The sequence below is a fragment of the Quercus lobata genome, chromosome 3 (genome assembly GCF_001633185.2).
Source record: "Quercus lobata isolate SW786 chromosome 3, ValleyOak3.0 Primary Assembly, whole genome shotgun sequence".
Taxonomy (NCBI): Eukaryota; Viridiplantae; Streptophyta; class Magnoliopsida; order Fagales; family Fagaceae; genus Quercus; species Quercus lobata.
The window spans coordinates 35434764-35461742 of NC_044906.1; the positions used below are offsets into that span (position 1 = coordinate 35434764).

The 26979-nt window shown below is 37.6% G+C and overlaps 1 protein-coding gene across 2 annotated transcripts; it reads left to right on the forward strand.

Moving 5' to 3' along the window:
- Positions 1–26979, forward strand: LOC115978808 (1-aminocyclopropane-1-carboxylate oxidase homolog 4-like). 2 transcript variants are annotated; one of them, XM_031100681.1, is made up of 4 exons: positions 1–129; positions 24587–24960; positions 25741–26128; positions 26372–26979. In XM_031100681.1, the coding sequence occupies exons 1-4, from the start codon at positions 46–48 to the stop codon at positions 26618–26620; spliced, it is 1095 nt and encodes a 364-aa protein (XP_030956541.1). In that variant the 5' UTR covers positions 1–45; the 3' UTR covers positions 26621–26979. The 2 variants fall into 2 exon arrangements, with proteins under 2 accessions (XP_030956541.1, XP_030956539.1); XM_031100679.1 differs by lacking the exon at positions 1–129 and having other exon boundaries at positions 24396–24960.

Genomic DNA, 26979 nt, shown 5'->3' on the forward strand with positions numbered 1-26979 from the left:
AAACACAACACGCAACAACTGGAAAGAAAAAGAGAGAGAGAAGTCATGGCAACCAACGTTAACGACGAAGAATACGACAGAGTGAAAGAAGTAACGCAGTTCGACGAATCCAAGATCGGAGTTAAAGGCCTTGTCGATGAAATAGTGGGAGGGATCACCACCTGGGCTCTCTCTCTCTCTCTCTCTCATTATAACAGTGGCACAGAAAGATACATACATCCATAGATAAAATAAATTACATTACAGAAAAAGATAAAATAAGTCACTCCAACTCCTACAGAAATTTTTGAACAGCTGCACGTATAGACGATAGTGATAATATATATATATATATATATATGTGTGTGTGTGTGTGATTACTTTACGGCTTGAATTATTATTTGTTGTTATCTTTTTACTATACATCTTTTTGGGTGGTTTTAATTTAGGTATGGGAGGCCCACACAAAAACTCTTTTAGAGTGAAAATTTCAGGTACAAGACCTCTTCTATGAGCCTGAGGTGCTCCTAATGTCCCTTGCTCACTTTTGGTAAAATGCATGGGTTGAGCTCATGCAAAAAATCTGAAAGAAACCGACCCATTACCTTTCAAACCACACTTCCTTAATTTACCCAATACGTTACATGAGCTTGGGCCATGCTTAAAAGAATGAAATATAATATAATATATGAATAGGACCATAAGAAATCCAGGCTCGGCCAAATCGAGAAGCAAGACATCAAATTTTTATATAAAAACCCATCCAATAAGAAGGGTACAGGAGAAGGAGAATGACTCTAGTAAAAAACAATTCATAACTTTAGAGGCGTGCAACCACTTGCCAACCGGCCAAAATTGACTCAACCCAACCCAACCCACTGATTTTGGTTAGTTTTTTGGGGTTGGTGGGTTGGGTTAGGTTATAAAAATTTTTTAATAGTGGGTTAGGTTTGGTTCGGTTCATAACAATCACAAACTCGCCTAACCCGACCCGACTCACCTATATATTTAAATTTTAAATTATATATTTTTAAGATATATTATATAACTAATAATTTTTATTTAATATTTTCCCATATTCGGCTCTTCCTATATAAAATCCAATTACCTCACAAACCTTAACAATCTTATTTCTCTCTATGTCGCCTCCCACTCCACTTCTATTTGTTTATAACTGAGTCGGGATATTAGTTCATGTATATTTTGTTTATCAACTCAATTGGATATATCATTCTCAAAAAAAAAAAAAAAAAAAAAAAAAAAAAAAAAAAAAAAAAAAAAAAGTTGGATATATGTTGTTTATAATTGAGTTAGAATACTAGTTCATGTATATTTTGACATCAACTCAAGTAGTAGGTGAGATATATATATATATATATATATATTCTACTCAATTTAGTAATAATAGTAATATAAAAATAAAAAACTGTCCAATCCATGAGTTCAACCCAACCCAACTCAATCCATGTGGGTTGGGTTGGACCCTTGTGATGGGTTGAGTTGAGTTGGATTTTTTTTTAACCTACTATGGTGAGTTGGGTTGAAAAATCCCCTTAACTTGACCCATGCACACCCTTACATAAGTTGTACACTCTTTCTTCTCTTCAACTAAATTATTGGATGAGGAATGCCACTATTAAAACCTTTGTCCCTAAGGTCTCTAAGCCTTCCACCATGATTGATTTTAGACCTATTTGTTGTAACATCATCTATATATGCACTACCAGCTTTGTAATTTACCTTAATCTATACTATATACTACTGTTTGAGGAGTTTTCAAGCCATTTAAGCTGTGGTCTCTAAATAAAAATCCTAAATTATAGGTAAATTAAAAAAAGGAAACAAATTTTTTTTTTCTACCACTAGATAAATGAAAAAAGAGTAGTGCATAACTAGATATTCTATTAACTACATGGGATAATCTTTTAAAAATAACAAATAAAAATAGAAACTACATGGAAATATGGGATAAGGATATGTTTAAAAAAAAAAAGTGGTTTTTAAAAAAAAAAAAAAAATATATATATATATATATAGGAACATTTTTTTTTTAGTTAGAAAATTGAAATGAATGTTATTTATTTATTTTTCTTTTAGGATAGATATAGATTAAAAAAACACAGGTTTACATCTTTCTTTAAATAAAAAAAATAAAAAAATAAAAATAAAAGAACTCTTTTTCATGTTTTATTTTATTGATTATATATCTATCGATATCTATCCTACTTCCCACTCACTTACAATATATATCTAAAGTTGTGCTCCATATTAAAATCTAAAACTTTTTAAAATCCCACTCACTTACGTCTTTCACTCATTCTTTTTCAATTTTAAATAATATGGGAAATTACACTTTACCACCATAAACTATGTACCTGATTACACTTTACATCCTAAACTATCCAAATGTACACATTGCACCCTAAATATCATACTTATTACATTTTGCACTTCGGTGTTACTTTTGTTGTTATGTTTGACGAAATCTTACTACACATGACAAGCATATGCTTTTTGCTTAGGTTGAACAAACTTAAAAGACTAAAATACCCATCTTTAAAATCAATCAAAACAAAAGTCAATTTTTTCCATATCTCTCTATCTCGCGTGCATGCCTCTCCCCAAATTCATATTCTTCTCAAAACCTCAAGTTCTGCCCAATAATTACAAGTATCTGACTTTATAAGTTTCTTTTTTCCCTTTCTCTTGAGGTCAATGGATAAAATTGGCCACTGGCATATTGATTTGCAATGATTTTAATCTTACTTAATGCCTGTTTAGTTTTAAAAATACATTCTAGTTGTCAGAAATCATTTCTTTAACAATGGTGTTTTTGAGTTTTTTCTACATTAAATTTCTTCTATTTTGGGACAAGTACAAGGGAAAAAATATGACTAATGCTGGTGCCACAGCATTGCTAAAAAAATATAATGGATTGTCCCACCCATGCGAGACAGAAAGAGGGACAAGACGATGAGTGAGGTGGGTTAGGTGGGAATTGAGGTTTTGAGAAGAATATGAATTTGGGAGAGGGATGCACACGAGACAAAGAGATGTAGATAAAATTGGCTTTTGTTTTAATTGATTTTGAAGATAAGTGTTTTAGTCTTTTAAGTTTGTTCCACCTAAGCAAGAAGCACATGCTTCTCATGTGCAACAAGATTTCATCAAACATAACAGCAAAAGTAACACTGGGGTGCAAAGTATGATAGTTTAGGGTGTAAAGTGTGCATTTGAATAGTTTAGGGTGCAAAGTGTAATTTGGTGCATAGTTTAGGATGGTAAAATATAATTTCTCCTAAATAATAATAAAAACTGCTTATCAATCATCATGTATGTGTTACACTAAAAACTTCCTACAATCAATTTTATAAAAATATGATAGTTTTTAATGCTAACCACGATAAACTTCTGATAAAGAGAAGGAAGAAGGAATGTACTTCATGAGAAGAAAGTGGTAGATTATATCAAACAGGGATTATTTTTGTAATTAGCAATTTTATGCAATTTCTATATATTTTTGTGAGTAATTGCCTCAAATTTTATGACTATTTTATTGTGTGATTTTCAAGGCTTCAAGATTTATGAATTTTTTTGTTAACATCTTTCCTTTTTTATTTTTTTATTTTTTTTATTGGGTTTGGTTCTAAAAGTTCAAAAACGTGTAAAAACACCTTTGAACGTTTAGACCCCCAAAATACAACTTAACCAATTCAAGCAATATGTCAAACAACTAGTGTGCGGAAACTTAACATATGCAATAATATGAAATTGGTTAAAAACTATCTAAGCCATAACAAAATAAAATCCACAGCAGATAATAAAAAGGCAAAGATAGAGAGGAAAGAAGATGCAAACACAAAGACAACACGCGATGTGTTATCGAAGAGGAAACCGAAGCCCTCGGCGTAAAACCTCTCCGCCGCCCTCCAAGCGGTAAACAATCCACTAGAAAATACAGTTGGGATACAAGGACAACAATAGACCCTTCAAGCCTAATCTATCCAGTGCACCTAAGCCCTCTAAGCTTCTTGCTCCAACGAGGTTGCGCCGAACCTTTTTCTTTTCTAACTTCCCGGATTCCGCTACTTGACCATAGCATCAACCAATGAAGATTGGTTCCTTCCTAACTGCTTCCCAGAAATCCAAACAACTGTCTCACAGTGATGATGATGATGAGAACCAGGTTTGGTATAATACCTCTCAAGGATTTGACAATGGAGAGGAAGAAAGTTAAGGAATTTGGAGAGACTCTAAGGTATAGATTGTGGGTGAATCAATCTTGTTTTTCTTTAGGGTTTCTCTCTCAAAATTCTCTCTGGAAGCTCTCTTTCAATCGTGGGTAAAAGGGGTATTTATACTGGAGTGGGAGAGGAATGTGAAACGTCAAGATTTTACAAAACAGGGGTGGCTTGCGGCTTGACCTCGCGGCTTGACCAAGTCGCGAGATCCAGTCGCGAGTTAACCGTATGGCCAGTTGTCCTGTTTTGTCCTGTAGTGCTCCAGCTAGCATGACTGTTCATCTTCCAGCATGCTTGGCACGTGTGCTGCGTCTGGCGGCTTGCAGCCACGAGTCACCCGCGAGTCCCAGCCGCGAGTCTCTGTTTTCTTGCACACTCTTGAGCAAACTTCACTCTATCTCACTCACTACCCTTACATCAAACCCACCTAAATACAGGGTTACTAAATGCTGAATTACAGGCAAATTTGGCACGGAATAAAGCCAATTAGATGGTTGAATAAATTCAACCTTACAATCTCTCCCTTTGGCTATTCCGTGACAAAACCCTAAAACAGACTCTAGACTTAACATGTGAGTTGGGAACAGTTGAACAAAACTCACTCACACCTAACTCTAGAAGCTGTGAAGCACTTGAATCATATGAACATAATACTCCTGAAACACAACAATACACCATGATCATTGTAAGCAGAAAATTATAAAATGCATATGAAACAGGCAATATGTGATCAAGCATAGATGGAGTAAAGAAACAAACCATGGCTTGATCAACCAAGTGAACACCACAAGGTAGTGATCACAGTGCTCATTCACACTTGGAATGAACACAAGGACATACAAGTTAACAAGCACAAGGCAAGACACTTGTATGCTCAATACTCAACCAATGCATAACACACAAGGTATATGCATCTAGGAACAATCCTACAAGGGCACAAGAGTGACAGTACATAAACCAAAATGCAGAACATTTAGATTAAAGTACTGATTTCAACATAGCATAAAGGCTGCATTAAGCAAGGTACATACCATAAAGCCTACAAACTATGCATAAAACATAAACCCTAAAAGCTTACAAAAGCACATGGGTACAAACACAAAACATCCTGAATAACATCATCAAAATATATTAGAGTTTAAACCAAGAGTATATGATAAGAGTTAGAAACAACTATACACCAAAAACACAGTGTATCAAACCCATACAAACACTAAGAGTACTCAAAACATAAACATATATAAACAAAGTCTTTGAATTTGACAACTCCCCCTCAACACATTACTCCCCCTTAAGAGCTGCTTTTCTGCTTCTCAATCATCAATGTCATTATCAACAGAAACATCTCCCCCTTTTTGACTGGAATGGCCAAAGGGTCACTGTGCAGGCTGAGTGGTGAAGCTGTCAAGTTTTGCAGACAAAACATCAATCTGGTCCTGCATGGCTCTCATCCTCTCAAAGTGCTCAGTCTGGATTTCTCTGATCCCATCAAGTCTTTCCAGAATGATTTGGAAAGCATCTGGAGGTGTATCTGAAGAAGTTGATGCTCTGGGTCTTTTGCCACTCCTCCTGGGTGTTGAGGTTGATGCATGCCCTACTGCCTCTGCTTCAGTATCCATTGGGACACCTTCTCCTTCATCACCTTCATCTTCTTCTCCTGGAAGCCTAACACTTATCCTTTTGCAGGTAAGCTTGTTAATTGCAGAAGGTGTGGACATGGGACTGATGTCTTGAGGGATTGGAACACCCTTCCTTCTAAAAATCCTCATCAGCAAACTGGGAAAGATCAATTTTGGCCTAGAGGTTGTTCTTGTCTCATCCACAATGGTGTCGTATATGTGGGAACTTATGTCTATGAAATTCTTTTCTTTGAGATCCATCAGAAAGATTGCTCTAGCACAATTGATTGTAGTCAACTTTTTAATGAGATAGAGGTTAAACATCATGATGATTGTTAGACACCTCATGTCCACTGGAAAGGCAGTGGTATTCAAACATTTCCCTTCTCTCTGCCCACCTATCCTTTGTTGAACTGTTTCAATAGAAACACTCCTATCCTTGTAGTTGATAAATTCCTCATCTTCTAATCCTTCAAGGCCTAATGCATCATCTATGACATGTGCATCCAAAATGAATTCCTTACCTCTAACCCAGCAACTTAACTCATTCTCCTTTATCACAACATTTGAGTAAAATTCCCTAATCAGGGGTTCACACACTACAGGGAAATCACTCAGAAGCTTTTCCCATCCTCTTCCTTCAAAACAATTGGGGATAAAGGTTTGTCTCAAGTCCTCCAAATCTACAAATCTTTCTTGAATAATTCCTGCTTTCAAGAAGTTATCCTTGTATCTCTCAAAGTGATGAACTGACCTAAACAGTTTAGGATCCATTTTCAATCTTTTGTCAGCCTTCTTTGCAGGAGTTTTCTTCTTAGGAGGTGAGGGAGCCATCTGTGAACAATCAGAAGAGGCCACAACAGTATAGAGTAATATATGTGCAGAACTAGTCAGTACCATGTAGTTTAACAAAGAGATTTCAGCCAAACAAATAAACTTTGAACACTTAAATCATAAGCTACTTAAAAAAAAAACACATGGATAAACAAGCCTAAGATAGGAAACACATATAAAATCATCAGATATAGAAACTATCCTAAATACAGATATATGACAATGAGACAGATAATGGAAAATGATAAGGCTCATAAACAGCATTGTGAAACTAACAGATGCACCCAATGGATTTACACAATAGAGCATGCACATTCATCACTGTAAAAACTCACAACCTCAAACGGAACAATTTGGAACAATTTGAAACAATTTGCTCAAGTTCAGATAAAAGAAAAGACACACTAAGCTAAGCACAGGATGAAGAGCAATAAGGAAACAACTAAGATCAAATTAAATTCTAGCAGCAGCATTCGCAAGCTAAGCAAGAACAAGGAGCAAAATCCGAAACACAAACCCATTTCCAAAACACAAACAGATGCGAAAAATCAAAGGGAAAAAAACACAAAATCAAGTAGAAATGAGTTCAAAACTGAAAACCCATACCTGAGACTTGAAGGATTTGAGCAGTAAATATGCAACAATGGAGATTTGAGATGAGAACACGGAGTGTTTGGGAGGGAGATAGTTTAGAGAGGAGATGAACAGTCACAAAAGTTCGAGGGAAAACTGAAAAAGATTTAAAAACTGCTCCTGTTTCTGCCAAACACGCGATTTTCGCGACTTGATTAAGTCGCCACATAGTCGCCAGCTCAAGCCGCCAAAACACTCAAGAACAAGAATTTGAAAAAAATTTCTAAGTGTTTTTCGCGACTGGAAGGTCTACCCGCGAGTGAGTCGCGAGCTGAGCCGCGAAAATTTCTGAGTGAACCTCGCGACTGGACCGTCCACTCGTGAACAAGTCGCCAAAAATGACCAGCGAAGAGCGACTGAGGCTCGCGACTTGACATACCCGCGACTGAGCCGCCAAAACAGGGCAAAACTGGGTTTTTGAAATTTTAAGATTTTTCAAACAAAATACTTTCCAAAAACACCTAAAACACTCAAAAATCTTTTTGTACTTGATTTAACAAAGATTGAGCATGTGAAAACACATATTATCAAGTACAATCACACAAATGAATATGACATTTATTGAACATAAACTTGTGTGTTGTGTGTGGATATCAACAATGAGATAGTCCTTAGTCTAATGTGAAACTTCAATGATCAATTCAACCAAGACATACACAATTAGCACTAGATCATGTGACTCATCTCAATTATAGAAGTATGTATATATGACCTCCCACAAAACTTGATAACATAATTTGGAGCTTTACATTTGACTCCACTTTCAATCATAACATTTGATCTTTTTGATCTTTTGAGTCAATCACCTCTCATTGTGAGAGTGATATTTGATATTTCACTTTAATGAATAAGCCTTTGGCTTTTTGAATAAACATTCACTTTAATATAAGGTCGCTTACCCTTTTTCCTAGTCAAATACTAGAATGTGCGACAGGTTTTTGCAGCTCAATATCTCTTTTCATTTGGAGATTTACATTTGGTGAGCTCTTTTTAGCAAAACAAAAATAAATAGTGGAAAGATATATAGACACAAGTCTATGCATATCTCAAGATCAACATAACCATTCACTAATCATTCATGACAAGTTTGAAAATCTATTTACAACAATCACATAGATTTCAAGATTTTTCCCACAGTGATATGAGTGCATGAAAACAAGCAATGCTCGAAAATGCACAAATCCATTAGTACAAAGGTACAAGGCAAAACAAGTTTTGAGACAAAAACTCAACAAAGTCAATCAAGCTTTTTGATTTTCTAATTTTTATGTGATTTTTGGATTTTTGACACAAGAAGCAAAAAGATTGATAAGACAAAAAAAATAAAAAAAATATGCACAAGAAGACAAGCAAACAACCAATAGCAAAAACAGCAAGCAAAACAAACAAACATTGTCACAAAGCATAGGAAGTATTAATGCATGGACATGTTCTAATGCTTATGCATGAGTACCCTTTTTCACCCACACGTCACTTGCGTTTGGGGTGATTTCCTTATAGGATTGGGTACGGGAGTTAGGGCTTTCAAACCTTCGTGAGAAGCTTTCCAAGCAGTTGGTGAATGCACCAATCATCTTCATCACGTTCATCATTCCGGGATCACCATTCTGATCTCCAGATTGATCACCTGCCCAAATTCTTCTATCATTTCTAGGTCCTCCTGACCTTTGAGGAGTTGCACTGTTCTTTGCTCTCAGCTTTTGGCAATTTGGTCGAGTATGCCCTTGAAGTCTGCAATAATGACACACATAAGTCGCTTTAGGACCTCTTTGTGGTCGTGGGCATGACTTGGCACGAGATTCAGACCTGCCCACAGATTGATTATAGGGATTCAGCATCCGTTGGTTCACCACATTCTTCTTCTCCTCCACCTCGAGCTTCTCACCAGTAAGGTCAGCTACAACTGGATCTTTGGCCTTTACAAACTTCACTTCTTTAGTGATATTTCCAGATGAACTACTTCCTCCGGTATATCACAATCCGGATTTGTCTGAAAAGCTCTTTTGAGATGAGATAACATCATCTAGCTTCTTGGTGGTGACCCTCTCTATTTTAGCATTTGCTTGCACAACCTCATTCTCAAGAAATCTCACTTTTGTGTAAGCTTCGGACAACTCACCATTCAATGTTTCTATCTCACATTTGGCCTCCCTATATCGGATTAGGAGACTTTTGTAGTCCTCCTCAGCCTTCTTCATTTTTCTTACAGCAGCCTTGACCACCCTTGTGTACTCACCCGACTTCTCCAAGAGTATGTTATAATTCTCTTGAAGATTTGCTGTGCTTTCATCTTCTTCAGCATCTGATTCTTCAACAATTCCTAGTGATTCATCATCACTATGTTCTCCAAGGTCTTGTACAAGCAGATTCAACTCATCAGAAGACTCAACATGAGCAATAGTCATAAAAGCTAAATAGTTCCCCTCTCCATCACAGCTTTCTTCTGATTCTGAGTCAGATGAATCCGAGTCACTCAATGTCGTGGCATACACTTTACCTTTTGATTTCAAATAATTCGGACATTCCTTCTTAAAGTGTTCATGCCCGTTACATTCGAAACAAGTGACACCTTGTGTGGGTCGGGATTCTTTTCCATCTTTCTTTTTGAAATCCCTTTTCTCCCTTCCAGAACTTTGGAATTTTCTTTTATCATCAAATTTGCCATTATTTTTGAATTTCAAAAACTTTCTGAAATTTTTAACAAGGTATGCAACATCTTTGTCAACCACATCTTCTCCCGATGAGTCTTGATCTTCCACCTTCTCATTAATGGTCTTTAGAGCAAGAGATTTACTCTTCCGTTGATTGGGCAGCGACATCTCATAAGTCTACAGAGAACCCACCAGCTCCTGTACTTTGATGTCATCAAGATCCTTGCTCTCTTCAATTGCTGTCACTTTAGCACGAAAACTTTCCGGCAATGATCGAAGGATCTTCCTTACAATCTTTGAATCCTCCGTTTTCTCCCCCAAGTTGAACTTACTGACAACCACCTCATTTAGCTTCCCATAGAAAGAGTCAAAAGACTCATCCTCACTCATTTTGAGCTCCTCAAACCGGGTGGTCAGCATTTGTAACTTGGTGTCCTTCACTTTCTTCGTGCCTTCGTAGGTGGTTTCCAAAATCTCCCATGCTTCTTTGGCAACGGTAATATGAGAAATCCTGTGAAATTCATCTGGAGACACACCACAGAAAATAGCATTGAGTGCTTTACTGTTAGTATTAGATGCAGCAAGTACTGCCTTATCCCAAGTGGATTTGGCTGCCTCAGGTCTGGTCCAACCAATCTTAACAGCATCCCAAACAGATTCATCAATAGAACACAGAAAAGCTCTCATGCGAACCTTCCAAAAAGCATAATTACTACCATCAAAATATGGAGGTGCATTTAGGGATTGAGACCTATCCATCTCAAAAGGGAGTCAAGGATCACACAATGGTAGTGAAACCAATAGTAGTGTACCCGCTCTGATACCAATTGAAAGTTCAAAAACGTGTAAAAACACCTTTGAACGTTTAGACCCCCAAAATACAACTTAACCAATTCAAGCAATATGTCAAACAACTAGTGTGCGGAAACTTAACATATGCAATAATATAAAATTGGTTAAAAACTATCTAAGCCATAACAAAATAAAATCCACAGCAGATAATAAAAAGGCAAAGATAGAGAGGAAGGAAGATGCAAACACAAAGATAACACGCGATGTGTTATCGAAGAGGAAACCGAAGCCCTCGGCGTAAAACCTCTCCGCCGCCCTCCAAGCGGTAAACAATCCACTAGAAAATACAGTTGGGATACAAGGACTGCAATAGACCCTCCAAGCCTAATCTACCCAGTGCACCTAAGCCCTCCAAGCTTCTTGCTCCAACGAGGTTGCGCCGAACCTTTTTATTTTCTAGCTTCCCGGATTCCGCTACTTGACCGTAGCATCAACCAATGAAGATTGGTTCCTTCCTAACTGCTTCCCAGAAATCCAAACAACTGTCTCACAGTGATGATGATGATGAGAACCAGGTTTGGTATAATGCCTCTCAAGGATTTGACAATGGAGAGGAAGAGAGTTAAGGAATTTGGAGAGACTCTAAGGTATAGATTATGGGTGAATCAATCTTGTTTTTCTTTAGGGTTTCTCTCTCAAAATTCTCTCTGGAAGCTCTCTTTCAATCGTGGGTAAAAGGGGTATTTATACTGGAGTGGGAGAGGAATGTGAAACGTCAGGATTTTACAAAACAGGGGTGGCTTGCGGCTTGACCTCGCGGCTTGACCAAGTCGCGAGATCCAGTCGCGAGTTAACCGTATGGCCAGTTGTCCTGTTTTGTCCTATAGTGCTCCAGCTAGCATGACTGTTCATCTTCTAGCATGCTTGGCACGTGTGCTGCGTCTGGCGGCTTGCAGTCACGAGTCACCTGCAAGTCCCAGCCGCGAGTCTCTGTTTTCTTGCACACTCTTGAGCAAACTTCACTCTATCTCACTCACTACCCTTACATCAAACCCACCTAAATACATGGTTACTAAATGCTGAATTACAAGCAAATTTGGCACAGAATAAAGCCAATTAGATGGTTGAATAAATTCAACCTTACAGGTTCTTTCTATTTTACAATATTAATATAATAGAAATTCATCTTCAAAGACTTTTAAGGCTTTCTTTCCTTACGCAATTTTCAGTATTTTTTTAGTACATTTTTGCAATTTACTTATTTGTATATTTTCTTTGTATGTATGTGATTAGTTTACAACTTGAATTATTATTTGTTGTTATCTTTTTACTATACATCTTTTTGGGTAGTTTTAATTTAGGTATGGGAGGCCCACACAAATTTTGAGAAAGAAATTTCATCATAATTTCTTATAAGATAATTTTTCTATCTTCACAAATCCAATAATCTATATATATATATATATATATATATATAAAGGAAAGCTTAGAAAAAATCCAATTAGATTTTAATTAGATTCGCAATTTTGCGCCATATTTCCTATTTAATTTTAAAGTTCGTGTCAAATAAATTATTGAGTATAAAAATCAAAAAGTCCAATTCCAATTAAGTTCTAAATTGGAGTCCAATTTTCCATCACGTGATTATCTAAGTTTTTAATTTTTATTGCAAGTTAATTATTGGGTGCATAAATTGAAGAGTTTAAAACCAATTAAATATTAAATCATTTAAATATATATATATATATATATATAATGAGAAATCATTACATATATTAGAAATATATGGTTTAAAAAGTGTAAGTTAATACCATGTATAATTTGAACCATGTAATTGTGATTATTATTAATTGCATTCATGTATAAGCACGAGACTACACACTAATATATAAATAAATAAAACAAAAAGTAGAAAATATTGCAACTTCAAATTGTGGGTGAAATAATATTTGAGCATAAGAGCATCCACAGCAGTAGAGCTAAAAATTTAGCTTTTTAGCCCCACCAAAAGTTACTTTATCTGTTTTACCTACATACATGTTGTAGCAATAGATCTATTTTAGCTTTTAACACAATAAAATAATATAAACATCACAATAAAATAATATATTTATTACGATAAAATAATATATCTACTATAATAAAATAATATATCATATACAATAAACAACAATCACAACCACCTTCAACCGCCACCGCCACCGCTGCTGCTGCCATCGATGACTCTTTTACCGCCGCTGCCACCACCGCCACCACCACTGCCAGCGCCACTGACTCTTCCACCGCCGCCGCCGCCACATGATAGCAAATAATCATCTAGTGTTAACAAGTGATTTTTTTAACCCCAAATTATACTCATACATTTTTTTTTTACTAAAAGTCCGTTTGGATTGAGCTTATTTTTATTGAAACTGAAAACACTATAACAAAATAAATTTTAAATGTGTGAATAGTGTTGTGGGACCCATTTTTAATGAAAAAATTACTGAAAAGTGGAATTTATGGGTCCGTGAACAGTGCACATTTTTTTTTTTACTAAAGGTCCGTTTGGATTGAGCTTATTTTTGCTGAAACTGAAAACACTGTAGCAAAATAAATTTTAAATGTGTGAATAGTGTCGTGGAACCCATTTTTAATGAAAAAGTTGCTGAAAAGTGGAATTGATGGGTCCGTGAACAGTGCATGAGTGCACTGTTCACGATTGACTTGGTCAAATAGTGCGGCTGGGAAAAAAAAAAAAATCAGAAAATGCAGCCTAGGATTCAGCGGAAAACGCTAAATCCAAACGGGCACTAAAACAATTTCTCGATTATCATGATAGCCTATTATCGTTTTGTAAGGTTGAATTTATTCAACCATCTTATTGGCTTTATTCCGTGCCAAATTTGCTTGTAATTCAGCATTTAGTAACCCTGTATTTAGGTGGGTTTGATGTAAGGGTAGTGAGTGAGATAGAGTGAAGTTTGCTCAAGAGTGTGCAAGAAAACAGAGTGTCGCGGCTGGGTCTCGCGGGTGACTCGCGGCTTCAAGCCGCTAGAAGCAACCTCACGTGCCAAGCATGCTGGAAGGTGAACAGTCTGCTAGCTGGAGCACTATAGGACAAAACAGGATAACTGGCCATACGGTTATCTCGCAACTGGATCTCGCGACTTAGTCAAGCCGCGAGGTCAAGCCGCGAGCCACCCCTGTTTTGTAGAATTCTGACGTTTCACATTCCTCTCCACTCCAGTATAAATACCCCTATTACCCACGATTGAAAGAGAGCTTCTAGAGAGAATTTTGAGAGAGAAACCCTAAAGAAAAATCAGATTGTTTCACCCACAATCTCTACCTTAGAATCTCTTCAAATTCCTCAACTCTCTTCCTCTCCATTGTCAAATCCTTGAGAGGTTTTATACCAAACCAGGTTCTCACCATCATCATCATTGTGAGACTGCTATTTGGATTTCTGGGAAGCAGTTAGGAAGGAACCAATCTTCATTGGTTGATGCTACGGTCTAGTAGCGGAATCCGGGAAGCTAGAAAAGAAAAAGGTTCGGCGCAACCTCGTTGGAGCAAGAAGCTTGGAGGGCTTAGGTGCACTGGGTAGATTAGGCTTGGAGGGTCTATTGCTGTCTTTGTATCCCAACTATATTTTCTAGTGGATTGATTACTGCTTGGAGGGCGGCGGAGAGGTTTTTCGCCGAGGACTTCGGTTTCCTCTTCGATAACACATCGTGTGTTGTCTTTGTGTTTGCATCTTCCTTCCTCTATCTTTGCCTTTAAATTATCTGCTGTGGATTTTATTTTGTTATGGCTTAGATAGTATTTAATCAATTTCGTTTGATAGCATATGTTAAGTTTCCGCACACTAGTTGTTTGACATATTGCTTGAATTGATTAAGTTGTTATTTGGGGGTCTAAACGTTCAAAGGTGTTTTTGTACACGTTTTTGAACTTTCAATTGGTATCAGAGCGGGTACACTGATATTGGTTTCATTACCATTGTGTGATCCTTGACTCCCTTTTGATATGGATAGGTCTCAATCCCTAAATGCACCTCCATATTTTGATGGTAGTAATTATGCTTTTTGGAAGGTTCGAATGAGAGCTTTTCTGTGTTCTATTGATGAATCCGTTTGGGATGCTGTTGAGATTGGTTGGACCAAACCAGAGGCAGCAAAATCCACATGGGATAAGGCAGCACTTGCTGCATCTAATGCTAACAGTAAAGCACTCAATGCTATTTTCTGTGGTGTGTCTCCAGATGAATTTCACAGGATTTCTCATATTACCGTGGCCAAAGAAGCATGGGAGATTTTAGAAACAACCTATGAAGGCACGAAGAAAGTGAAAGACACCAAGTTACAAATGCTGACCACTCGGTTTGAGGAGCTCAAAATGAGTGAGGATGAGTCTTTTGACTCTTTCTATGGCAAGTTAAATGAAGTGGTTGTCAGCAAGTTCAACTTGGGGGAGAAAACGGAGGACTCGAAGATTGTAAGAAAGATCCTTCGATCATTGCCGGAAAGTTTTCGAGCTAAAGTGACAGCAATTGAAGAGAGCAAGGACCTCGATGACATCAAAGTGCAAGAGCTGGTGGGTTCTCTGCAGACTTATGAGATGTCACTGCCCAATCAACGGAAGAGTAAATCTCTTGCTCTAAAGACCATTAATGAGAAGGTGGAAGATCAAGACTCATCGGGAGAAGATGTGGTTGACAAAGATGTTGCATACCTTGTCAAAAATTTCAAAAAGTTTTTGAAATTCAAAAATAATGGGAAATTTGATGATAAAAGAAAATTCCAAAGTTCTGGAAGGGAGAAAAGGGAATTCAAAAGGAAAGATGGAAAAGAATCCCAACCTACACAAGGTGTCACTTGTTTCGAATGTAACGGGCATGGACACTTCAAAAAGGAATGTCCGAATTATTTGAAATCGAAAGGTAAAGTGTATGCCACGACCTTGAGTGACTCGGATTCGTCTGACTCAGAGTCTGAAGAGAGCTGTGATGGAGAGGGGAACTATTCAGCTTTTATGACTATTGCTCATGTTGAGTCGTCAGATGAACTGAATCTGCTTGTGCAAGACCTTGGAGAACATAGTGATGATGAATCACTAGGAATTGTTGAAGAATCGGATGCTGAAGAAGATGGAAGCAACGCGAATCTTCAGGAGAATTATAACTTACTTTTGGAGAAGTCCGGGGAATACACAAAGGTGGCCAAGGCTGCTGTGAGAAAAATGAAGAAGGCTGAGGAGGACTACAAAAGTCTCCTAATCCGATATAGGGAGGCCAAGTGTGAGATAGAAACTCTGAATGGAGAGTTGTCCGAAGCTTACACAAAAGTAAGGTTTCTTGAGAGTGAGGTTGTGCAAGCTAATGCTAAAGTAGAGAGGGTTACCACCAAGAAGCTAGATGATGTTATTTCATCTCAAAAGAGCTTCTCAGACAAATCCGGATTGGGATATACCGGAGGAGGTAGTTCGTCTGGAAATGTTAGTAAAGGAGTGAAGTTTGTAAAGGCTGAAGCTCCAGTTGTAGCTAACCTTACTGGTGAGAAGCTCGAGATGGAGGAGAAGAAGAATTTGGTGAACCAACGGATGTTAAATCCTCGCAATCAGTTTACAGACAGATCTGAATCTCGTGCCAAGTCACGTCTTCGACCACAAAGAGGTCCTAGAGGAACTTATGTGTGCCACTATTGCGGACTTCAAGGGCATACTCGACCGAATTGCCAAAAGTTGAGAACAAAGAATAGTGCAACTCCTCAAAGGTCAGGAGGACCTAGAAATGATAGGAGAATTTGGGCTGGAGATCAATCTAGAGATCAGAATGGTGATCCCGGAATGATGAACGTGATGAAGATGATTGGTGCATTCACCAACTGCTTGGAGAGCTTCTCACGAAGGTTTGAAAGCCCTAACTCCCGTACCCAATCCTATAAGGAAATCACCCCAAACGCAAGTGACGTGAGGGTGAATAAGGGTACTCATGCATAAGTATTACAACATGTCCATGCATTAATACTTCCTATGCTTTGTGACTATGTTTGTTTGTTTTGCTTGCTATTTTTGCTGTTTTGATCGTTTGCTTGTCTACTTGTGAATTTGTTTAATTTTGTCATATCAATCTTTTTGTTTATTGTGTCAAAAATCCAAAAACCACATAAAAATTAGAAAATCAAAAAGCTTGATTGACTTTGTTGAGCTTTTGTCTCAAAACTTCTTTTGCCTTGTACCTTTGTGCTAATGGTTTTGTGCATTTTCGAACATTACTTGTTTTCATGCACATATATCTCTGTGGGAAAAATCTTGAAATCTTTGTGATTGTTGTAAATAGATCTTCAAACTTGTCATGAATGATTAGTGAATGGTTTTGTTGATCTTGAGACTTGCATAGACTTGTGTCTATATATCTTCCCACTCTTTATTTTTGTTTTGTTAAAAAGAGCTCACCAAATGTAAATCTCCAAATGAAAAGAGATATTGAGCTGCAAAAGCCTGTCGCACATTCTAGTATTTGACTAGGAAAAAGGGTAAGCGACCTTATATTGAAGTGAATGTTTATTCAAAAAGCCAAAGGCTTATTCATTAAAGTGAAATATCAAATATCACTCTCACAATGAGAGGTGATTGACTCAAAAGATCTAAAAGATCAAATGTTATGATTGAAAGTAGAGTCAAATGTAAAGCTCCAAATCATGTTATCAAGTTTATGTGGGAGGTCATATATACATATTTCTATAATTGAGATGGGTCACATGATCTAGTGCTAATTGTGTATGCCTTGGTTGAATTGATTATTGAAACTTCACATTAGACGAAGGACTATCTCATTGTTGATATCCACACACAACACACAAGTTTATGTTCAATAAATGCCATATTCATTTGTGTGATTGTACTTGATGAAATGTGTTTTCACATGCTCAATCTTTGTTAATTCAAGCACAAAAAGATTTTTGAGTATTTTAGGTGTTTTTGGAAAGTATTTTGCTTGAAAAATCTGAAAATTTCAAAAATCCAGTTTTGCCCTGTTTTGGCGGCTCAGTCGCGGGTATGTCAAGTCGCGAGACTCAGTCGCGTCTCCGCGGGTAATTTTTGGCGACTTGTTCGCGAGTGGAAGGTCCAGTCGCAAGGTTACTCAGAGATTTTCGCGGCTCAGCTCGCGACTCACTCGCGGGTAGAACTTCAAGTCGCGAAAAACACTTAGAAAAATTTTTCAAATTTTTGGTCTTGTGTGTTTTGGCGGCTTGAGCTGGCGACTGTGTGGCGACTTATTCCAGTCGCGAAAAACGCGTGTTTTGCAGAAACAGGAGCAGTTTTTAAACCTTTTTCAGTTTTCCCTCGAACTTTTATGACTGTTCATCTTCTCTCTAAACTTCCTCCTTTCCAAAAACTCTGTGAATCCATATTCAACCCTCATTGGTGCTTCATTTCTTATCCAAATCATCAAGAAAAGGTAAGGGTTTATGCTTTCTCAATCTCATTTTCTCTTTTCCTGGTTTTTCTTGCTGCTGTTTGGGTTGATATTGTGTACGAAATACTTCTCTCTTATGAAATGGGTATGGCGGGTCTTGTTTGATTTTGTTCTCATCTATTCTCATGTTGAACAGTCAAAATGTGATGTTCATTGTTCTGATATTTGCCTATTATTGAGTCTGAAAATCTTTTGTTAAATGAGTTTGTTGTCTATTTGACTTACTCATTTCACTTGCTTAAGCATTGTTTCTGATAATGATATTGGTTACTGAACCCTTTTTGGGTGTTTGTATCTCAACCTTGTTCTCTAGTATGGATTATTGGGTTCTTCATGTTGAAATATTTTTCCTTGTTCATATCTCTGGTGGAGTATTTTATGTTATCTGCTCTAAATGTTCGAATGCTGTATTTGTTTGCATATCATGGTCTTGATAACCTGTCTCAGCGACAAGTGTTAGTTGTTTTTGTCCTTCTATGTCTTGGTGCACTTTCACCATATTGCTGCTCCTATCATTTTGTGCTCCTGTATATTGTTGGTAGTTTGATTGGGTCTGCACTATCTTCAATTTGTGTTTGTATATTGATATTCTGTTTACACTGAATCATGTTGACATTGGTCTTGTGTGGTATTGGTGTTTGGTTCTTTGCTGTGGGAATGTTATCTTGCAGATGTCTCGTCGATCTTCCAGGGGTAAAGACATTATTGCTGACGAACCAGCAACACTAGTTGCCAAAAGGACTCGATTATCATCTCAGGCCTCTCAAGACCCCAATGAGGATAGATTCAGACTTCCTCTTAACTCACACGTCTACTCAAACGTGTTTGACAAGTCGACCACTATAGTGGAACGAGTGGTAGAGTTTAATACCTTAGGGACCACTTTCATCCCTCGAATCTTTGAGAACCGAGATTGGGCAAACTTGTTCGGGAACTTTGATGACCCAATGGATGAGCTGGTCAAAGAATGCTTTTCCAATGCAACTGATCTTGGACCTGAACTCGTTTTCTGGGTCAGAGGAACAGAGTTCAGTGTTACCCCAAACTCCATCGCAGACCTTCTCAGCATCACCAGACCTCGGAATGTTAATATTACTCCTTACGATGAACGAAATCCGGAAGTTGGAGAAATTTTGCAAATCCTAGGATACGATCATGAAGTATCCAGTGCAGGAACCTCCATCAGCACCGCAAAGTTTGCACCCGAGCTGACCACACTGAAGTTGATCATGTTCACCAATCTCTACCCATTGTCCAACACTACATTCATTCATCAATCTTGGGAGAGCTCTATTTCTTTGTGACCTTATTACAGGAGCTCCCATTGACATATGTGCTCACATCTACTACATCTTGAGGAAGACCGCATGTCGATCTGCAGCACGAGGAGTTATTCCATTTTGCAGTCTCATCATGAAGCTCATTCTTCGTGAAGGCATTACTCCTCCTGCAGATGGAAAAATGTTGACTCGTCAACGTCCCATTTCCTTGCTCACTCTTCAAGCTAGCAGAAGTCACTCCTCTAAATCACCAAGGAGTGCTCACATCTCTCCAGTCACTCCGTCTGCCCCTGACTCAGAGACACCAGCACATACCACATCTACATCACGTGCTGTTCCTGAAGCTTCACCAGCTCCTATTCCGCAAGCACCGACTGCTCCTCATACTGATAGAGCTGGCAGTGTACTTGAGCATATTCAGAAACGCGTTGATGAGCTTGTGGCACTTCTCTACTCCACAAACAACCATGTTCAAATGCGTCTCGAGACTATGGAGAATCAGCTAGATGATATTCAATGAAAGTTGGACGAGAGCCTTTAGCTATTCGTGACAAAAAGGGGGAGAGCTTTCAGTAAGGGGGAGAAAAGTCCAAAGGGAAGTGTGCATAGTGATAGGGGGAGTACACACATACACACATACTTTTTTCATACTTTTGTTTTTAGTCTTATCCTCTAAACTTATGGTTTTTAGGTTTATGCTTGTTGGGTACTATTTAATGTTTTTATGGGTTTGATACACTATGTTTTTGGTGTATTGTTTCTAAACTCTAAGTCTTATCCTCTAAACTTATGGTTTTTTAGATTTATACTTGTTGGGTACTAGTTTATGTTTATATGGGTTTGATACACTGTGTTTTGGTGTATAGTTGTTTCTAACTCTTATCATATACTCTTGGTTTAAACTTCAATATATTTTGATGATGTTATTCAGGCTGTTTGTGTTTTGTACTCATGTGCTTATGTAAGCTTTTAGGGTTTATGTCTTTTGCATAGTTTGTAGGCTTTATGGTTTGTGCCTTGCCTAGTGCAGCCTTTATACTATGTTGAAATCAGTACTTTAATCTAAATGTTATGCATTTTGGTTTATGTACTGTCACTCTTGTGCCCTTGTAGGATTGTTCCTAGATGCATATACCTTGTGTGTTATGCATTGGTTGAGTGTTGAACATACAAGTGTCTTGCCTTGTGCTTGTTAACTTGTATGTCCTTGTGTTCATTCCAAGTGTGAATGAGTACTGTGATCACTACCTTGTGGTGTTCACTTGGTTGATCAAGCCATGGTTTGTTTCATAACTCCATCTTTGCTTGATCACATATTGCCTGTTTCATATGCATTTTATAATTTTCTGCTTACAATGATCATGGTGTATTGTTGTGTTTCAGGAGTATTATGTTCATATGATTCAAGTGCTTCACAGCTTCTAGAGTTAGGTGTGAGTGAGTTTTTGTTCAACTGTTCCCAACTCACATGTTAAGTCTAGAGTCTGTTTTAGGGTTTTGTCACGGAATAGCCAAAGGGGGAGATTGTAAGGTTGAATTTATTCAACCATCTTATTGGCTTTATTCCGTGCCAAATTTGCTTGTAATTCAGCATTTAGTAACCCTGTATTTAGGTGGGTTTGATGTAAGGGTAGTGAGTGAGATAGAGTGAAGTTTGCTCAAGAGTGTGCAAGAAAACAGAGTGTCGCGGCTAGGTCTCGCGGGTGACTCGCGGCTTCAAGCCGCCAGAAGCAACCTCACGTGCCAAGCATGCTGGAAGGTGAACAGTCTGCTAGCTGGAGCACTACAGGACAAAACAGGACAACTGGCCATACGGTTATCTCGCGACTGGATCTCGCGACTTAGTCAAGCCGCGAGGTCAAGCCGCGAGCCACCCCTGTTTTGTAGAATTCTGACGTTTCACATTCCTCTTCACTCCAAGTATAAATACCCCTATTACCCACGATTGAAAGAGAGCTTCCAGAGAGAATTTTGAGAGAGAAACCCTAAAGAAAAGCCAGATTGTTTCACCCACAATCTTTACCTTAGAATCTCTTCAAATTCCTCAACTCTCTTCCTCTCCATTGTCAAATCCTTGAGAGGCTTTATACCAAACCAGGTTCTCACCATCATCATCATTGTGAGACTGCTGTTTGGATTTCTGGGAAGCAGTTAGGAAGGAACCAATCTTCATTGGTTGATGCTACGGTCTAGTAGCGGAATCCGGGAAGCTAGAAAAGAAAAAGGTTCGGCGCAACCTCGTTGGAGCAAGAAGCTTGGAGGGCTTAGGTGCACTGGGTAGATTAGGCTTGGAGGGTCTATTGCTGTCCTTGTATCCCAACTATATTTTCTAGTGGATTGATTACTGCTTGGAGGGCGGCGGAGAGGTTTTTCGCCGAGGACTTCGGTTTCCTCTTCGATAACACATCGCGTGTTGTCTTTGTGTTTGCATCTTCCTTCCTCTATCTTTGCCTTTAAATTATCTGCTGTGGATTTTATTTTGTTATGGCTTAGATAGTATTTAATCAATTTCGTTTGATAGCATATGTTAAGTTTCCGCACACTAGTTGTTTGACATATTGCTTGAATTGATTAAGTTGTTATTTGGGGGTCTAAACGTTCAAAGGTGTTTTTGTACACGTTTTTGAACTTTCACGTTTCAATTGTTCGGAAGCAACCTTGGAACAATGTGAACTATGAAATGGAGGAACTTTATAAGAAAACATATAAAATAGAACACATATTATAGCAAGAACAATGTAGTCCATAGATTTGCTCACATACATAACTCAAACCAAATTACAATAAAACTCACACACTCGCACAAGTTTCTATGACTCATGCTTCTCAACATACAAAAAAGAAAGTTCCTACGACTCACCTTGCAATTGCCATAAATGTTCAATAAGGTCATGTTAACACAAATATAATTTAAAACAAATATAACATGATTAATATCTTCAAACTATTGGTGAATGGACATGTTAAACACTATTGCAATATAATTTATACCTTATCTTCTTCGGTTATACCACTTTGATGAAGTGCATTAACTTGAGCCATACACCCAGAAAACTTATTTGTCTTTTCACTAATCATTCACCAATGACTTAGCAAGGAGATAATAGTACGTGTGGTACCAGATGTATTGTACTGCATGAAATATTCCCAAACTTTTTGACGAAAGGTATTTTGTGTTTGTTCATTACTGTTTATGGCATCAACACTAGTATTGAGCCATGCTGCCACTAAGAGTTTATCTTTCTCTACACTAAAGTTAGAGCCCCATTTTCCTTTTGTAGAAGAGGCATTTTCAACTTGTGGTGAAGGTGGAGGTGGAGAATCAAAAACTGACACAGGAGTATTTTGAGATGTTCCCAAAAATTGTGAGTCAATTTCTATATCCCCGTTCATGATACTCGTGATAAATGTTAGATCTCTACGTAACTTTGTGTCCCTACGTGACTCCATAAAATTAGAAAAAATATATATAAACTTCCCTGCACACAGAAAATTCCCAAACTAACATTTATATCAACACAACAAATTACAGAGACATTTACAGAGACAAATTACATAACAAACTTACATTTATATTACAAAGACATTTATATTACAGTTATAGACATTTATATTACATTTATAGACAAATTACAGAGACATTTATAGACATTTATATTACAAATTACAGAGACAAATTACACAACAAACTTACATTTACAGAGACATTTATATCAACACAACAAATGTAAACTTCCCTGCACACAGAAAATTCCCAAATGTAAATCTGTGGTTTTGTGCAACACAACAAATTACAGAGACGACAAAACATGTAAACTTCCCTGCACAAATTACAGAGACCACAGAAACCACACAACAAATTCCTGCAAACAGAAATTTTTCAATACATTCCTCCATTTAGATGTTATACCCAGCAAAAACAGCAAAAAACATAACACCATTTGCCCAAAACAACATAGCAACAACACCATTTTTCACCACAAAATAACACTAAACCCAGAAAAATTAAGCCAAAACAACAAACATCTAGATGAAAAAATTCACTATAAAAGAAGAGAGAGCACTGACCTGAAGTGGATTGGCTGGGACGGCGTGGGTTGAGGCGTGGGTTGGAACGACGACGGCGTGGGCTGGGACGGTTGGGATGGTGACAGCGTCGGCTGGGAGATGAGAGAGATGAGAGCTTGACAGACGGCGTGGGTTGGGATGGCATGGGACGGCAACGGCGTGGGCTGGGACGGCGACGGTGTGGGCTGGGACGGCTGGGACAGCGACGGTGTGGGCTGGGCTAGGACGGCGACGGCGTGGGCTGGGAGATGAGAGAGATGAGAGCTTGATGAGTGAGATGAGGGCTTGAGAGGTGAGAGAGATGAGAGCTTGAGAGTGATGATGAGAGTGCACGGTGAGATAGAATAAAAGAAATGAAAAAAAAAAAAAAGTGAGTTGTATTATTTTAATCGGATTTGGAATAATTTTTTTTTTTTTAGATGTCTGCTACAGTGCACATCTATAAATAGATGTGCACTGTAGCAAATCATATAAAATTTATAAGTTTACCTCCACTGCTGCAAGCCTTTTTTGATATATTGGTGGAGCTAAAATAGCATTATAGTTTTTTAACTCTACTACTGCAAATACTCTAAATCCTTTCACAATTATGATGTTTTTGACTTTTTGTGATTGAAAAATATAATAATTTTAAATTACATTTTAAACTGAAATCAAAGCTACCCATCCCAAAGTCCACGTATGACTCTTCCCTCCATGACTCAAGCTACCCACAAAGTCCAAATAGTGTGATTATGTGAGGTTGAAAATTGTGAGATTGGTCTGGTGTCGTACGACCTCACCAACCCAAAAAAGACCACAATATTTTCAATTGTTTCCTTGCATGTTTCCTTGTTTTGGTTTCTTTTAAAAAACCACCTCTCTCCTCCTCATAAAAGAAATAACATAAGAAGAAAAAAAACACAACACGCAACTACTGGAAAGAAAAAGAGAGAGAGAAGTCATGGCAACCAACGTTAACGACGAAGAATACGACAGAGTAAAAGAAGTAAAGCAGTTCGACGAATCAAAGATCGGAGTTAAAGGCCTTGTCGACTCCGGCATAACCACCATCCCTCGTTTCTTCGTTCACCCACCCGATGTTCTGTCCCAACTCAAACCCGGATCCAAAACCCGACCCGACCTCGTCATCCCCACAATCGACCTTTCTGGCGTTGACTCTCACCACAACCGCTCCCTCATCGTTGACCAAATCAGACAAGCCTGTTCAAGTTTCGGGTTCTTCCAGATTATCAATCATGGTGTGCCCCTGGGAGTTCTGGACCGTACGATTGAATCAATCAAAGGGTTCCACGAGGAACCAACCGAGATTAAGGCGCGGTTCTACACTAGAGGGCCAGGAACAGGCGTATCTTACATTTCTAACGTGGATTTGTACAACTCCAAAGCTGCAAGTTGGAGGTACGTATACAGACCTTTAAATTAAAAAAAAAAAATATTGGTTTATCCTTTTAAAATTTTTTCCTATTAAAATATTATAGAAATATATAATTTTCTTCTATTGTATTGTTGCATTGCAACTTGCAACACGCAAAATAAATGGTTTAAATTACATATTAAATCCTATGTATTATAGTTTATGCTTTAATGGAGTGTAACAACTTAAGCCTTACATTTTTAAAAGTAATAAATTAAATCTTATCATTTTAAAAGTAAAATAATTTAACCTCATCAATTTAGAGGAGGTTGTAGTGAGGCATAGAAGAGTTGAAAGGAGTAAGGTCGATAGACACTTCGTGTCCATTTAGATACAGCTTAATTAGTTGAAACTGTAAACTTTTTATTTGAAAGTACTTTAAATTAAATAAAAGTAAAAGTTAACTAAAATAATATAGTGAAATCCATGAATAATACAAAAAGTATAGTAAGATTCATAAATAATAATAAAAATAAGTTAAATAGTAAAATAAAATGGCTTTTTAAACCAATGCCAAATGCAATCAAAGCCATGATTTATCTTAAAAATGTTTTATATTTTAAAAAAGCATAAAGCATTTTCCATCATTTTGTGTTCAACATGGAAAACATTTTTTATTTACTAATGTTATCAGTTCTCGAAAACATGAATAGTATGAAATATATTCTTTGAAAAATATATGATGCCTTTGAGAAACATTATCTCATAGTTAGAATTTTTGTAATTGTAATAAAATTCGAAAATTGTTATATTTGTACTACTAGGGACTCCCTTTACCTTAGAATGGGTCCCAAGATGGCAGATCATGATCAAATCCCTGAGATATGTAGAAATGAGGTGATTGAGTGGGACCGAGAGATCAAACGGCTAGGAGAGGTTTTATCAGGGCTGATGTGTGAAGGGCTTGGAGTAGAGACATCGAGGTTGAAGGAAATGACATGTTTGGAAGGTAGAACAATGGCGGGTCACTACTACCCCAAGTGCCCACAACCTGATCTGACGGTTGGGACTGTATATCATACGGATGCAGATGTTTTGACTGTGTTGCAGCAGGACAATGTTGGTGGGTTGCAGGTTAAGTATGGTGAGGATTGGGTGGATGTTAAACCTGTTCCTGGAGCTCTTATTATAAACGTTGGAGATTTGCTTCAGGTGAACCAGTTTTATTCTTGTGAACCACAACAAACACTTCTTATTAGTGTGACTTAAATTGATTGGTTATTTGTCAGCAGCTGTATGAAAGTAAAAAATTATAATAATAAAAACATAGTTTTACAAAAGTTGACTTAAAAAATAAGCTAGCCTATGAGCAAAAACACATATTGAACCTAAGAAAACGACTATTATTAAATAACTGCTCCAGTTTTTTAATTACTTTAATTCCATTCGTTTCAGATCATATCCAATGAAGTATACAGAAGTGCAGAGCATAGAGTCTTGGCCAACTCTTCCCATGAACCACGAGTCTCAGTTGCAGTTTTCTTTAATGTAGGCAATAGGGATGACCTGTGTGGGCCGCTGCCAGAGCTAATATCATCAGAGAAACCAGCTCTCTATAGGCAGTTCACCGTGACAGACTTCATGACAAGGTTCTACAAAACAGAGGTGGATGGCAAATCTTTATCAAATTACTATAAGCTGTAAACATAGACAGCGAACAATATGAACGTCAATGCTGTGTAAAGATGCGTATGAGCTCTTTATGGTAAATTTAATATTAATTAAAAACTCATTGTTTACAACCCAATAAATAAAGTCACTCTGCCGAGGAACATGTCTGGACTTCAATCATTCCTTATTGGATTGAAGATGTGGCTGGATTTGAAGGAACAAGTTAAACGAAGTCTAGGTTTGTGGTCTAGGTTGTTGCTGTGTACCTCCTTTTGCTATGCTCTGTTTTGTAGCTTGTGCTCTGTTTCTGTGTAACTTCATTTGGCTGGTTTGAATTGAAGTTTCAGTTTGGTTTCCAAAATAAAAAAAGTCACACTTCAAAGTTTCACAAA